This window comes from Helianthus annuus, chromosome 7 (genome assembly GCF_002127325.2).
Source record: "Helianthus annuus cultivar XRQ/B chromosome 7, HanXRQr2.0-SUNRISE, whole genome shotgun sequence".
Taxonomy (NCBI): domain Eukaryota; kingdom Viridiplantae; phylum Streptophyta; class Magnoliopsida; order Asterales; family Asteraceae; genus Helianthus; species Helianthus annuus.
In genome coordinates, this window is record NC_035439.2 from 98311901 (window position 1) to 98327838 (window position 15938).

Below are 15938 nucleotides of genomic sequence, written 5' to 3' on the forward strand. Positions count from 1 at the left end.
TAAGAACAATGAAGAAAATAAAGAACAAATCACATAAGGTCGATGATAGTAGAAGAATGAATTGTGAAAATTGAGGGTTCAGCAACCAATTAGGGGTAAATAGGGTTAGACGAGGGAGATGGGGAATCGGTGGGTGTAATGGTGGTGGTGACGGTGGAGATATGGTGGTGGTGGGTGTTGTGGTGGTGACGGTGTAGTGGTGTGGTGACGGTGGAGGTGCAGCGGTGGTGGTGACGGTGTAGTGGTGGTGGTGACGGTGGAGGTGTAGTGGCGACGGTGGTGTTGACGGTGGAGGTGTGGTGGTGGGATGGAGATGGTTTAGGTAGAGAGAGAGAGAGAGAGTTTTTGAGGTGTGGTGGTGGGATGTAGATGGTTTATGATCTGGATCTAGATAACATGTATATGTATTTAATAATAAAGTGGTTTTTTTAATTAAAAGGGTAATTTGGTCATTTAACAAAAGTTAACAGAATAATTTTAACAGTGTTAGCAATTTGGACTCAAATAGTTAAAGAAAATGTTTATAGGGACTCAGGTCGTTAAACTTTTTACTTTTGGACTCAACTAGTTAAAACACATAACACATAGGGACTCAAAAAGTAATTTACCCTAATTAAAAACTTCCCATAACCGCCACCTTAATTATAGGAACTGGATTTTTTTAAAAGATCTCTATAAACACCATTCAGCAAGTATATAACACCATTCAGTAAGTATATAACACCATTCATGGACTAAACATCTGATCGAAACATATTTTTTTCTCTATATAAGTATAGCAATATGGTACTCATATTAAAGATAGAAAAACGCTCGTTATTATTGTGTAATTTTTTTAAAAAAAAGTTACGTATAAAAAGTTATTGACGTTTAAGACGGAGGAAAGTTACATGTGCATTAATGCTAGTTTTTTAATTTAAAAATGTTAAATTTACCTATATATCCTTAATCTAGAAAATTAATATGTTTAATAGTAAACATTATTTACAATGTTGCCATTATGATCTCAACCATTAGATCAAAGATCTAATTCTTACCTTTCTCACAAAAAACCTTTTTTTTAGAGGAACCTCTACCTACCCATACAAACACTGATAAATTAAGGCCTAAGGGCACGTTTATCTTGTAATATAAATGAAGAGGTATTTTTTTTTTGAAATTTAACTATTATTCACAAGCAAACCCTCAAACGAGGGCCGCCGAACCAAACAAAAACCTTTACATCAAATTGAACTAGCACCAATTATGCCAAAGAATACCCCTATTTTTCGATCTATTTCGATACCAAAGAAAGCTTAAACTTTTTATATCCTGAAAGATATCCGAAATTGCTTTTCTATTGTTACTGAATCTCTTCTCGTTTCTCGCCTTCCAAATACACCAGCAACCAGTCAAGATAATACCATGAAGAGCTTCTTTAGCGACCCGGTGAAGCCCGGAATGTTCATGAACAGACGTAAGATCCCTGATACAAAAAGCAAAGATAGGGCTAATCCTACACCAATGGCTAATGAGATACCAAATATTGGCTGCCACCACACAAGAACAAGAGAGATGTTCCGCCGACTCCTCACCATCTTCACAAAGAGAGCAGACATTATTCCCGCTAAAACAATTCCGTTTTATAAGAGCATCAGTTGTGGCGATCCTCCCCATTTCTGCTCTCCAGAGTAGAATATTGCATTTTTTCGGCACCCACTTAGACCATATAAACCTGAAATAATTGCTGAAATCGGACCCACTCTTCAGAAAATGTTTAACCTCTCTAACAGAGAACTCACCATTTTTTCCGCCATCCTAAACCCAACTGTCCCGGGAGCCTGAAACAGCCTTGCCGCTCAGCAAACTATCCAGTGAGGACAACTCATTAATCTCTATCACAGAGGCCAGCGGCATGGACCAATTCCACCGACCCGAAAAAGAAGAAGAATTGCCATCAAACCTGTCACGAACACAGCAGAATTTGTCCGATTCTAGACGAAAAAGAGCTGGGAACACATTCTTGAGGGGCGAGTCACAGGCCCAAGAATCCAGCCAAAACCTGATGGAGTCTCCAGATCCTAACTTGCAACCAAACTTCTGAGCCAGCTTCATATCCCCAACAGCTGTTTTTTCAACCACAGACACTATATTTTTCCAAATACCTCTGATGTTGTTGTTAGCCGGAACCGATTTCCAACAATTTCTCCCCAAGTGAAAAGAATCAATCACCTTCCTCTATAATCCTATAGCATCGTTCTTGTAACGCCAATACCATTTGGAAAGAAGAGAGACATTCACATCGGACAGACTAGAGATCCCAATGCCACGCATATCTACAGGAACTGAAACCCGGTTCCAAGACACCCAAGGAATTTTATTAACTTCCGAACTACCACCCCAAAGAAATTTTCTAATAATTTTTTCCAAACCCTTGACGACTCCCGTCGGAGCTTTAAAAAGCGACAGGTAATAGTTGGGGATGCATTCGAGGACCAAATTAATCAATGTCAGCCTGCCGCCAATTGATAGACACGAGGCCTTCCACATCGCTAATCTGGCTTCAAACGTATCAAACACCGCTTTCCAACTGTTGATTCTATGCATTTTCGCTCCCACCAAAACCCCAAGGTGAACAAAAGGCAGCTCACCCGCTTTACAATTGAATCCAGCTGCAACCCTTCTAACTTCAGCCGGCTCGACCCCCAACCCAATCAACTCCAACTTGTTAAGGTTAATTTTAAGCCCAGCACAAATAAAAAAAACACCTTAGAATTTTCATCACAGACTTCAAGTTATTAACCGACCACTCACAAAGGAACATGCAGTCATCAGCGTACAGAAGATGTGACAGAACCAGGCCTTCATTCGAGAGACTAATACCTTTCAGAGCACCCGCCGTGACCGATTTACGGATCATATTGGAAAACGCTTCCATGACTAACAAAAACAAAAAGGGGGAGATGGGGTCGCCTTGTCTCATACCTTTAAAGCAATTAAACTCGAATGTGGGGGACCCGTTAACAAGAACCGCTGACCGAGCCGAAGCCAAAATCCCAAAAATCCACTGGCACCACCGCGACGGGAAGCCCAATTGGGACATAACCGAGATCACGAAATCCCAATTCACATTATCATAAGCTTTAGCAAAGTCTATTTTGAATAGAAAACCTTTGTATTTAACCTTCTTAGCCCACGCCACAACCTCGTTAAGAATAAGCGGCCCGTCCAATATCATCCTATCCTTTAAAAACGCCGTCCGGGACTCCGAGACAACTGACCCAATAACATTTTTAAGCCTGTTCGCTAAAACTTTCGACACCACTTTATATATAATACCTACTAAATTGATAGGACGGTAATCCCCAAGCCCCTCCCGATCTTTAGTCTTTGGAATAAGCATTATAAAAGATGAAGTACACTCTTTAGAAAACCTGCCTTCCTCGAAAAACATATCGAACCAATCATCAAAGTCCGCTTCAAACAAGTTCCAAAAACTTTTTATGAACTTCATGTTAAAACCATTCGGTCCAGGAGCTTTATCACTGCCACACTCAAAGACCGCCACTTTTATCTCTTCTTTAGAAAACCCCACAATGAGAGAGTTGGCTTCGCTATCGGACAATTTTTTCTCGAAAAAACAATCCATATACGGACGGATTACCATGTCCTCATGGTACTTGGTCCTAAAAAAATCAAAAACCGCTTTTTTCACCTTAGAGGGCTTAGACACCCACTACCCATTTAGCATAAGGCCGTGAATACCGTTAGACGATTTTCTTTTGTTGACTAAGCCATGGAAAAAAGCAGTATTGGCGTCCCCTTCCATAGCCCACCGAGTTCTAGCTTTCTGTTTGAGGTCCTTTGACTTCATATCTTCTATAAATTGAAGCTTCCTTTTGCACTCCAACCTAATCCATTCCTCCTCATCGGATAAGTCTCTATCCTCCACTAACAAATCCAGCTCTTCAAGCTCCTCTTTAGCCCGAACCTCCTCCTCTCCCTCTTTAACCCGGAGATCATCTCTCCATAACCTTAATTTATCTCTTAAAAATTTGAATTTAAGATGAATTCTCTTATTAGGGGGGCCAGAGAACTGAAACTCAGCCAAAGCACCTTCCACAACCTTATGAAAATCGTCCCTCTCTAGCCAAGAACTAAAAAACCTGAAAGGTTTCGGCCCAAAGTTCAAGTTGTTAACAGAACACAAAACAGGATTATGATCCGAGTACCCCCGGGGAAGGACTCGAACACAAGCATCAGGCCATCTATTCTGGAACTCCTTACAAACCAACACTCTATCGATCTTGCTAAATTTTCTGCCCCTAACACCTTCAACCATGTAAGTGAATCTCGACCCCTTAAGCTCGTATTCACACAACTCCGCGTCGAAAATAAAGCTATTAAAATCTCTAGCACACAGAGGTTTAAATTTAGAGTTTTTTCTTTCTTCTGGGCCACGAACAACATTAAAATCTCCTGCGAAGAACCAAACACCTGACCGGGATCTTATAACATTCAAGAGTCTAGACCACAAATCTCTCTTACCCACCTGATTTTGAGGGGCACAAACATTCACAAAATTCACCAAAACATCACAACCTTTAACATGACCCGATAAAAGAAGGAAATTAGGGTCCTTTTCCGATGACCTCAGCTTAAAACAAGCATTTCCCCACACACAGAGCTACCCCCCAGACCTCCCCACCGGCTCCACCACTTCCTTTTCCCAGTTGGAGTCACCCCAAAAAAGATTGATATCCGAATCGAGAATACCAGACTTACCTGTTTCCTGAAACCAAAGAAGCTGAACTTTCTTTGCACGTCTGAGATCCCTAATCCACTTGGCTTTTTTCTCGACCCCGAACCCCCTTATGTTGATAGAGATCGCATTCATTTTGAAACTCCATTAATACCTTCGCCCCTGATTACTTCACTGACCTTTTCAACAACCCCCTTTAGGTTGATACCAACCAACTTGCCAAAATCGATAGTCTCTTTAACTTCTACCTCAATCGGACCGCGTGGTGTCTCATGAACGACATCGGAATCACCCACCGCCTCCTCACCGTTGCTTCCATCGATAGAACTTTCACCCTCCACAGGGGCTGAGTTAACTGGAAACCTGTTAAGATTTAAGTCCTCATCTCTAGAACTCTCTCCCCCAACCTCCTCAATTATTGGCCCATTATTTAAGTCCAGATTACTTGAGCCTAGATGGTCCTCAAGAGAAAAGAGGTCCTCTTCTCGCCTTCTCTTTCTGGGCCTAGGAGAGGCTTGTCCAACCAAATTGGCCCATTGATCATTAAAGGTAGGCCCATATCCTTTCAAAACCTCCTTATTGCTAACCCCCACATCTCCCACCACGTGCACCTTTTTACTGACAAAATCAACACCCCCTTTGTCGAAAACCGGACAGTCACCTTCACCCTCGTGCGCCGCAAGAACCTCTTTCTCTCTCTTATTGAAATCAACATCGGGACCTTGCCCAGACTCTTCGGCTCCCCCTTCACCATTCCCAATGTTAGCCGGAGAAGCAAACCTGGATCTTCCTTGCCACCTTCCAACTCCGAAGAGACACCTACCGAGTCCTCACCAGCTTCCAAAAAATCGGACAGTCATCTTCACCCTCGTGTGCCGCAATAACCTCTTTCTCTCTCTTATTGAAATCAACATCGGGACCTTGCCCAGACTCTTCGGCTCCCCCTTCACCATTCCCAACGTTAGCCGGAGAAGCAAAACCTGGATCTTCCTTGCCACCTTCCAACTCCGAAGAGACACCTACCGAGTCCTCACCAGCTTCCAAAAAATCGGGAATCCACTGAGCATTTTCTTCTATCACCCACAACCTGTATTTTTTATCCTGCCAGCTTAAGTTTAAGACGCCATTGATTCTATTACCAGTATCCACCAAAATGCCCAGACGATCATACGTTAAATCACCATCGTTCGCTTGGAACTGGGAGGCCAAGATGACCTTGCCAAATCTGCTGCCGATAGCGTCAAAGGTGACAGACGACACCAGGTGTGGAGGGACTCCAAGAATATTAACCCAAGCTAAACGTTCATACGGCAACGACTGACCAATCCAAGGTTGTAAAGAAGAGAAACTTCGACCCCACACCTCCTTATCTTCCAACAGCTTGTTAACCATACCACTATCTGGAAAAGAAATCAAGACCGAAAGCCCACCCAGATACTGAAGAGAAGCCTCATTATATCCAGCCAACATGAGAGATGACCTCAAAAATCTTAGTTCCTTGAACCCCAGAGCTCTACCAATGACGGCTTTATCAACCAACTTAGACAAAGAGAAAGTGGAAGGGTCGATAACAAGGTCGTCCTCCTCACTAGCCACATGGGACTTACTGGTCAAAATATCCAAAAAGGAGACCCCTTTCTTCACCGGGTTAGACACCTTTGCCTTAGAACACGCACCTGGGAAGCAGCCATTACCGGTCCCCGTGGGTAAGCCACCAACATGATTGCCAACAAAAGCCAACTTGTTGTTCCCATTCTCCCTAGCAAAGAGAGCCACGTTTATCACCAGCTTATTGCCACCCAGCTTAACATTCAACAAATTGTGCTTCAGCTCATCCAAGTCTCTGACTCCTTTAAAGCTGACAAAGCCAAAAACTCTACCTTCTTTATCTTTCTTTTTGGCTATGAAAGCCCCCGCAATATCTCCAAACCTTCTAAACGCATCCGCCAGATCCCAAGGTCTACACCCTTGGGGAATGTTGGAGACAAAAAACTTAACAATCTCCGACCTGGAACCATCAACCTCTCTACTGCCTCTGTTCCTCCTGTTCTGCACCTCCCACCCATCATCCTCTGGTTCCATGAGATCCGACACACGGAAAGGAAACACTATCCCGGAAAGCGAATGGAAGAGTTAGAAAATCAGAATAGAGAGACAGGTACCACAGGACCGATACAGATAAAACGGACCGTTAACCTCGCACGCTATCCCAATAACTACCTCCTCATCGAGCCTCCGGCGATAAGTTCCGGACAAAGCAAAAGAAGAACGAAGACCAAACCCCAGATGGCGAATGGAAGAATCGAGCAATCAGGTTAGGAATAGAGGTCAAGCCACGAACACCGGCGACCTCGCACCCTAAACCAACCGTCTCTTCTTCGTCGAGCCTCCGGCAAATGAAGAGGTATGACCCAAATATATCTCATAAACCCACAATATTGAGACCGACCTGACAGGCCAAGTCTAGTGGGGACCTGATTATAGTTATGCCTACGTGGTAGAAAAGATATAACATGAGAAAAAAGAATGTTTACTCGGCTCACCGCTATTTAATATGACAGAAACTCTAAACTCGCAAGCATTAGTACTCCATGAGTAGATAATACATTTATTGATTCACAAGTACTCTTTCTCATACCTTTAGTTACTGCAAGTTTCTTTCTCAAAGAACGTATAGTTATTCTCACGGTGGAGGCAGTGGCGGACCCAGAAATTATTTGTTGGGGGTGCGGACGAAGGGTTCAACCAAATTTTCAAGGGGTGCAGTCGGGATTTTTACCTCGAAAATACACTAATTTTTTTTTTCAAGGAGGGTGCCCGCCCACCCAAGCCAAAGCTTGGGTCCGCCAATGGGGGGAGGTTGGTCACATGGAGACCCCTCGTTCTGTGGCGAGTCTGACAACTTCTGTTTTGCAAAGTTATTGCAGCAGTGACCAGTGATCTTAGTCCAGAAGTTTATCAGAAGACATTATTATAGAAGGTTCAGACCAATTTCTATGTATTTCTTTATCCAGTTAGGATTGAGTTGCATATAGTTTAGTGTTGCGGGTGATCGACCAGAGAGTAACTATGTCAAGAGAATGTGCATAGAACTTGTCATGTATGCAATTATGTGTTGCTATTGGAGCTATGCGTGGTGTGAGTCTTCGGTGCAATTATGCATAATACCCCTCAATTAATGCTAGATCCGCCCTCCTGGTGTAACCCGGATAAATAAGATGAACCAACAACAACAACAACAACCATACCCAGTAAATCCCACAAATAGCAAAGCTACTTATAGGGTCTGGGGAGGGTGGGATGTAGACAGACCTTGCCTCTATCCCTAGGGATAGAGAGGCTGCTTCCGGAGAGACCCTCGGCTCCAAAACGAACAACATGCCAACACACCAAGTCAAACAATATAGAAATATCATACAACATCATTTGGACATAATATAATGTAAATAGGAAGCCACCAATACCAAGAAAGTGATCAGAGTGACACAATATAATGCAAATCATGTATAATAGCATACAACATCATTTGGACATAAACACCAAAAGGCAATTACCGGTAAAGTCAATTTAAGAATAAGAAAGACCTACACCCCTAAAAAACACCTAAGTCCTTACTGCAATATCCTCTAGAATTCCTTAACCCTAATCCTACGCCTCCACGAAGTCCTATCTTGGACCATGTCCTCAGAAAGATGCAACTCTAGTAAATCATGCCTAATCTGCTCATCCCAAGTCAGTTTGGGTCTACCTCTTCCTCTCCTCCCCTCCACAGTAAGAGTTTCTACTACTCTAACTGGTGCCGTCGTTTGCCTCCGCTTCACATGCCCAAACCATCTCAATCTCCCCTCCTTAATCTTGTCCGATATACTAGCCACTCCTAAATGCTATAAGAACATCTTTGTTTTTACTAGTTCATGCAAGTAAATGTAGACCAAAAACACTTTAAAAACCTTTTACATGACTTCTTTGATTTGAATTGGGAATGAATTACACAAGTTCAACTAAGTGCTGCGAGTCTTCTATATGTTTTGTGTGTTCATTATTCGAAGTGAATTTGATCCAAACTCGAGTTGAACTAGAAAAAAGTCAAAATTCAAACTGAACTAGAAAAAAAAAATTCAAACCGAACTCGAAATGAACTAGAAAAAAAAAGTCAAAATTCGAAATGAGAATAAATTACACAACTTCAACCAAGTGGTGCGAGTCTTCCTGCATAGATGTTCATTATTCGAAATGAAAGAATGTGCATGACTAATTATATGATTATATGAAATGAGAACAAATTACACAAGTTCAACCAAGTGATGCAAGTCTTCTATAGGCTTCAATATTCGAAATGAACTATAAAAGGTCAACCTTTGAACAGAACTCAAACTGAACTAGAAAAAAAATGTCATAATTCAAACTTAAATAGAAAAAATGTCGAAACTCAAACCGAACACGAAATGAACTAGAAAAAAATAAAGTCAAAATAACTCGAAATGAAGTAGAAAAAAAGTCAAAATTCAAATTCAAACCAAACTCAAAATGAAGTAGAAAAAAAGTCAAAATTCGAATTCAACCCAAACTCGAAATGAATTAAAAAAAGTCAAGATTTAAACTGAACTGAAACAAAATTGGATTGCATTTTGAAACTGATTAGATCCAAATAATAGAATTTGAATTATATAATAACCTGAATACCGACCCGATGAGCATCTCCTAATGGCGTAAAGTGAACTCGGAAGTGGCAAGGAGGGACCAAGAATTGGTCAAACCCATAAACAATACATCGTTAGGTCCCTTGTTCTTAAATTCTTTTTAACTGCGATTTAAAGAGTAAAATCAAACAGCTAAACAACTAAAGATTTAAAAACATTATTTGCAAAGTAAAACACCCCGAAAGATTTGAAAACTAAATTAAATCCTCTAACTTACATGTGTATCCGAAGAATCACCTATAGCAACTTTTACCAACCAAATCGCTACTCAAAACTCGTAATTATTTTTTGATAAAACAAGAAAAAAAGTTCGTGACAACTTAAGTTAGCTGCCAACCACCATTCACATAATTAGATAAACACTGCGGCCCAGACACAACCGAGCAACAGCCATCGCCCAGCAGAAAGTCGGCCCTCCAGAGAAAATTGTTTTGTTCGATTTAGGGGTTGTTTGGTAGCACCATTCAGTTGCTACCTCTTAATGGTTTAAAACCTCTCAATGAATAAGAGGTAACCTCAAGTCTGAATGGTTAAGAGGTAACCTCTGAATGGTAAATCATCACATGTCACATTCTTCTATATTCTCATTGGTAAAATTTTTAATGGTTCCATTAAGAGGTAGCCTCTTAATGACCATTCAGAGGCTACCAAACAGCCCCTTATCTTCTTTTTTTTTTTTTCTCTTTTTCTTTTTTCATCCAATAAAAGTATAAAAACCATCTCCGTTAATTACCAACATGTTAATATTTATAGCTTTTTTTTTATCAACTAGGATTGAGACCCGCCGCAATACGGCGGGTATTCTTTAATTATAACTAAGTCGATCTAGGACCCGCACGTTATGTTAAACCTGTCAACGGGGAAAAAAAGACGATGTAAAAACGTTCACCTACACACGCACGTTGCGTCGTGTTAACTCGCAAAATTTAGAACGAAACATAAAAACGTTAAAGGCTGCTTCGGGTAAAGTGACCAAACATGAGAAAGCGTGCCTTGATAACCAACACGTGTTTATCCCATTTGCTTTTGATACTTTTGGTTTTCTGGCGCCAGAGGCTGTGGACCTACTTAGTCGAGTTCAAAGGGTCATGCATAGTAATGTTATGACCCCGAGATCTATGAACGTAGTTTTTAAAAGGCTTAGTTTTGCTATTCAAAAAGGGGTAGCGGCGCAGCTTGTTGCCCGTTTACCAACTATTTCGATGTAAATTTTTCACCTATATTTTCAATAAAATAAAACGTTAAACCAAAGACGCACGTTACGATGTGTTAAGTCACAAAATTTAGAACCAAGCATAAAGCGAAAAATTTGCGTAAAATAAAAACTATAAATGACCAAAGTTGAAAGTAAAAAAAGTTATGAGGATAGATTGCAAATGATAAAAAGTTTTGGGTTAAAAGTAAACAAACAAATAGTTTTTGGTTAAAAGTAATTTATGAAATACTTTTGGGTAAAAAGTAAAAAAAAAATCAATTTTTTTTAAAACCCCAAAGCCAATGTTACGACAACCATATGCATAACCATTTTTTCTTTGAAAAACCTCCAAAGCACACCCCGCGTTGCGGCGGGGCGTAAAACGGTGTCAAATAGTACTAATGTCATACAACCGTCATCGACCACCAACACTGACTCGACCTAGGATATGCGTGTTGCGACGAACCTGTCAAATATGAAAAAATAAAGGTAAAAACGTTGAACCACACATACACGTTGCGTCGTATTAACTCGAAAAATTTAGAACTACACGTAAAATTTGTGAAAGATGAAAAGTATAAGTGACAAAAGTTGTGAAGTTAAATTGCAAAGAGAAAAATGCCCGGATAGTCCCTGTGGTTTTGCCTTTTTTCACCTATAGTCCCCAACTTTCTAAAACTACTTGAATAGTCCCCAAGTTTTCATTTTTTGTTCCCGGATAGTCCCTGGGTCTAACTTCAGTTACTTTTCTCTGTTAAGTGGGTGTTAAGAGGGTGTGGAATGACAAAAGTACCCTTTCCTTAAAAGGCCAAACCACAGGGAATATCCGAGTATTTTTCTCTTTTTATTTATAAAACCCCACCACCACACTTCATCTTTAACCTCCACCCACCATCACCACCCTCCACCATCACCCTCTCTCTCTCCCTCTCCAATTCCGGCGAAAGTCCGGCTACTCACGGTGGAACCAGGGTTTTCCGGCCGTTTTTTTACGGAGGAACCAGGGTGTACCCCCTTAAACCGCACCTCCCGAGACCTTTTCCAGCGTCGGTTTTCCGATTCGAGCTGCGGGGATGACACTTTCAGCTCCGGCAGCCGCGTTTCAACAGGTTCACTCCGGTAACATCTGAACTCGTCATCTTCTTCATCTCGTTTTTCATTAGATCTGTTTGGATCCACCTCTTTTCTGGTTCCTTACGTGATTTACAGGTGGTAGTCTTGGATACCGGATTCGGGTGAGAAATCTGAGGTGGCGAAGTTTTCGCGCCATAGGGCGGAAACGGCGGCGGCTTGACCAGGGGTGGTGAACTTAGCGGATCCGGATCAACAGTTGGAAACAGGGGTGGCTAAATCGTTGAAGAATAAGGATTGACGACCGGTTGATTTGGGGGTTCTGTGAATGGTTGAGCACATTTTGTTTGGTTGATAGTTTGATCCTATGGTTGTTGAGTATTTGTAAACGAATGGAATGAAAAAGAAAACAAAACCCTAGATGGTGATGGTGGGTCGTGGGAGAATTGATTCACACGAGGGTTTTGAATTTTTGGATGAAAAGTTATTGGAATATTATATTCGTTTTGTGTGTGTTATGTTAAATATTTTTTATTTGTTTAGGAGAGGTCACGTATCGGGGAAACAACCACTGTGTTATGATGGTAGAGGGTGAAGGAGGGTTATGGTGGGTGGAGGTTGAAGATGAAGTGTGGTGGTGGGGTTTTATAAATAAAAATAAAGAAAATGCCCGGATAGTCCTTATGGTTTGGCCTTTTAAGGAAAGGGTATTTTTGTCATTTCACATCATTTTAACAGAGAAAAGTAACTGAAGTTAGACCCAGGGACTATCCGGGAACAAAAAAGGAAAACTTGGGGACTATTCAGGTAGTTTTAGAAAGTTAGGGACTATAGGTGAAAAAAGCCGAAACCACAGGGACTATCCGGGCATTTTTCTCAATTGCAAATAATGAAAAGTTTTGGGTTAAAGTTAAAAAAACAAATTATGTAGGGTTAAAATGGAAAAGGTAAAAACCTTTTGGGTTAAAAGTAAAAAATCTAATTTTTTTTTTGAAAAATGCCCTAAGCACAAGTTACAACTCTTGATGCCTATATTTGTTGCTTCTTTATAGTAATAAAATGGGTTTTCGTGGAAGAGGGATTTGAAATTTTAAATCGTTAGATATATTATGTCGGTACTCGGTAATAATCAATTTTCAAATAGTAAATTACAAAACTCGTCCTTTATGTATGTATGCTATTGCAAATAATGTCCTTTATCTTCAATAATTAAATTAATAATACCTAATGTTTAGGGCTGCAAACAAACCGAACGAATACGAACAAGACCTTGTTTGTGTTCGTTTGTTAAAAAATATATGTGTTCACGAAGCGTTCACGAACACTTATCGAATGAGATTTTATGTTTGTGTTTGTTTGTTAAGGAAATGAACTTGTTCGTGTTCATTTGTGTTTGTTTGTTAATTTTAGGCAACGAACGTTGACGAACACAAATGAGCACAAACTAATGTTCATGAACACAAATGGAAACAAACGAACACAAACAATCGTTCATGAACAGAATATATAATACACTGACACTTATTAGATATTTAATTTGTCGGAATTTTTGAAGTATTTAAATAATATAAAAAACTAAAAACACTAATGAACTATCGAACACAAACGAACACATTACCGAACGTTTACGAACATAAACGAATAAACACGACCCTTGTTCATGTTTGTTCATTTAACTAAACGAACAAAATTTCTTGTTCGTGTTCGTTTGTTTAATAAACAAACGAACTTCCCGCCGAACGGTTCACGAACTGTTCGCTGAACGTTTGGTTTATTTGCAGCCCTACTAATTTTTACAAATCCTAACATGGTATATTCTTTACCCCAAACCAAGTTAATTTTCTCAGTTAATTTTAGACACATGAGGCCCACACGAAGACATTAATGTTCTTTCACCTACCCACCCCATAGTATCCACCATTGTACTAGCTTTGTGAGTAGGTGAAAGGACATTAATGCCCTCACAGCCTTACGTGACTAAAATTACCCATAGTATCCACCATTGTACTAGCTTTGTGAGTAGGTGAAAGGACATTAATGCCCTCACAGCCTTACGTGACTAAAATTAACTGATTTTAGGTTAAAGGATATAATATGTTAAGATTGGTAAACATTAGGATTAATATAATTGTTAAAGACAAAGGTTAAAGGATATAACATGATTTGTAATAAGCATATTTTATATGTCCGAATGGATTTCTTTCAAGAATATTTTGGAAGATTAATATTCACGAACTCAGGAGGTTAGAAATATACATACTCGTGAAACCTTTTGTCTTTGTCTTATAAATAACCTTTGTTTTATCCTGTTAAGTATTTTGAAGTACCACTAAAAATAACTTTAACCTAAACGTAATATTAATGTGTAACAAACACCAACTCGAAAACAACAGGTAATACTTAATTCTCTGGTAGCATATTATATACATCCAAACCAAAAGGTTGTTAACACGTACATGGTTTGATTTTTTTCAAGAAGCATGATAATCCATATTCACGAATCTCCATTAATTACCATAAATAACAACTTTGTAAATTAATTAGCCAACCAACAAATTTTCTTCAAAAGTTTCTTGGTGAAGAACAACTTTTTATTTAGATATACGTTATGCGTAAATGAAGATTAAATAACAAACATAATCAAACAACAACATGTTATATATTTTTTGAACCGACATCAAAAGTTCGATCACCCGGATAAACCAATGGCCACCCACACTCGTAAACATAGACTATGCTGGTGACCAATCCGCAACCATTCCAAAGAAGACAGACCAATCCGCAACCATTCCAAAGAAAACACACCGCCTGAAAGCAACTCAAAGCAGCTAACATGGTTGGTTGTATAACAAAACAACAACAAAAAAAAAAAAAAAAAAAAAAAAAACCCAAGAAATTTGAAAAGATATCTTAGTATAACAACCTTTTATTTTAACATACATAAAGACGCATTTAAATCCTTAAATAGGAATAGCTCTATTGACGGTGGGGTAGACAACGGTGGCAGGGTGAGCCATAATACGGCGGCCTTTCATGTGGCGGAATAAGTAAACCACCGCTCCCACAGGCCACTCCACTATCGCCGCCGCTGCAAAGGCCAAGAACCCCACCGTGGGCCCCACCACCTTGCACCGGCACGGGTTGCTCTTTGTTCCACACTGCACGCATATCGGGATTCCTCCTACTGCCATCTTTGTTTGTTGTTTGCTGAAAGTGACGGTTTAGGGTTTCTTATTTATAGGGGTGATGTTGTAATTTTATAATAGGTGGTATTATGGTGGCAGCAGATACGTGTTATGTGTTGTGTGTACGTGGCGCATGACTGGACACGTGGCAGAAGGTTAGTGAAGGTGATGCGGGATTCGGGGATGGGTAAATCGGATTGTGTTTTCTTTTATGTTTTTTCTTTTAATTTTTTATTATCCATTTCAATCGGTATTTTCTTTCGTTAAGCGTACAGATGTTATGCTATCTTAGAAAAATCTTAAACACATTGGTTAGTTGAATAAAGGGTTAAATTTGATTACGCATCATTACTTTTTTTAATCAGAAAACAATATATTTCATTCACCCTAATATATGTATATCGGTTAGTTCAAAATCAGGAACTTTCGCCCAACTCTTCACCACAAAACCAAAAACAATGATACCTAATTATTATTGCATATTGAAGGCTACCCAATTCTCCCAAGCCAACCCGCCATTCTTCGACCTATGTTTGATCGATAAGAACGTTGTCGCTTGGACCTCGCCAAAAATGCCTTCGACATGTATCCATTTTCTTGAGAAAATTAGTTCGTTCCGCGCCTTCCAAATCATCCAGCATGCTGCTAGAATTATTACACGCACCACCTTCCTTTTATTTTCAGAAACATTGAGAGTCTTGTATAATTGGAGAAGGTCTCTAACATTATATGCATACACACGAGATATCACACCATCTGCTTATTTTTTGCCATAATATCGTAGTCGCCAAGCATGAAGTAAATAGGTGATCTGCGTCTTCCTCGATCTCCCTACTGTTAGGAGTATCGAATCAGAGTAGGCCCGAGCGGAAGCGGAACAAACACACACACACACACACTAGCAGAAAATAAAGAACACGAGAATTTACGTGGTTTGGTCAAGGTGACCTACGTCCACGGGTTGCAACTAGGGTTTTACTTTTATTAGATGCTCACAACTGTTTTCAGAATGACACAGATTACAATTACATCATAGGTATTTATAG

General features: G+C 40.0%; 2 protein-coding genes across 2 annotated transcripts; both read right to left on the minus strand.

Annotated features, from left to right (window-relative positions):
* Window positions 1-3715: 3715 nt before the first annotated feature.
* On the minus strand, window positions 3716-4876 carry LOC110866761. Its single transcript, XM_022115907.1, has 2 exons — window positions 4765-4876; window positions 3716-4581 (listed from the first exon to the last, which is right to left on the minus strand). The coding sequence occupies exons 1-2, from the start codon at window positions 4874-4876 to the stop codon at window positions 3716-3718; spliced, it is 978 nt and encodes a 325-aa protein (XP_021971599.1).
* Window positions 4877-14243: 9367 nt separating this feature from the next.
* On the minus strand, window positions 14244-14921 carry LOC110866456. Its single transcript, XM_022115604.2, has 2 exons — window positions 14631-14921; window positions 14244-14515 (listed from the first exon to the last, which is right to left on the minus strand). Exon 1 carries the CDS (start codon window positions 14896-14898, stop codon window positions 14668-14670), a length of 231 nt encoding a protein of 76 aa, XP_021971296.1. The 5' UTR covers window positions 14899-14921; the 3' UTR covers window positions 14244-14515; window positions 14631-14667.
* Window positions 14922-15938: the final 1017 nt, after the last annotated feature.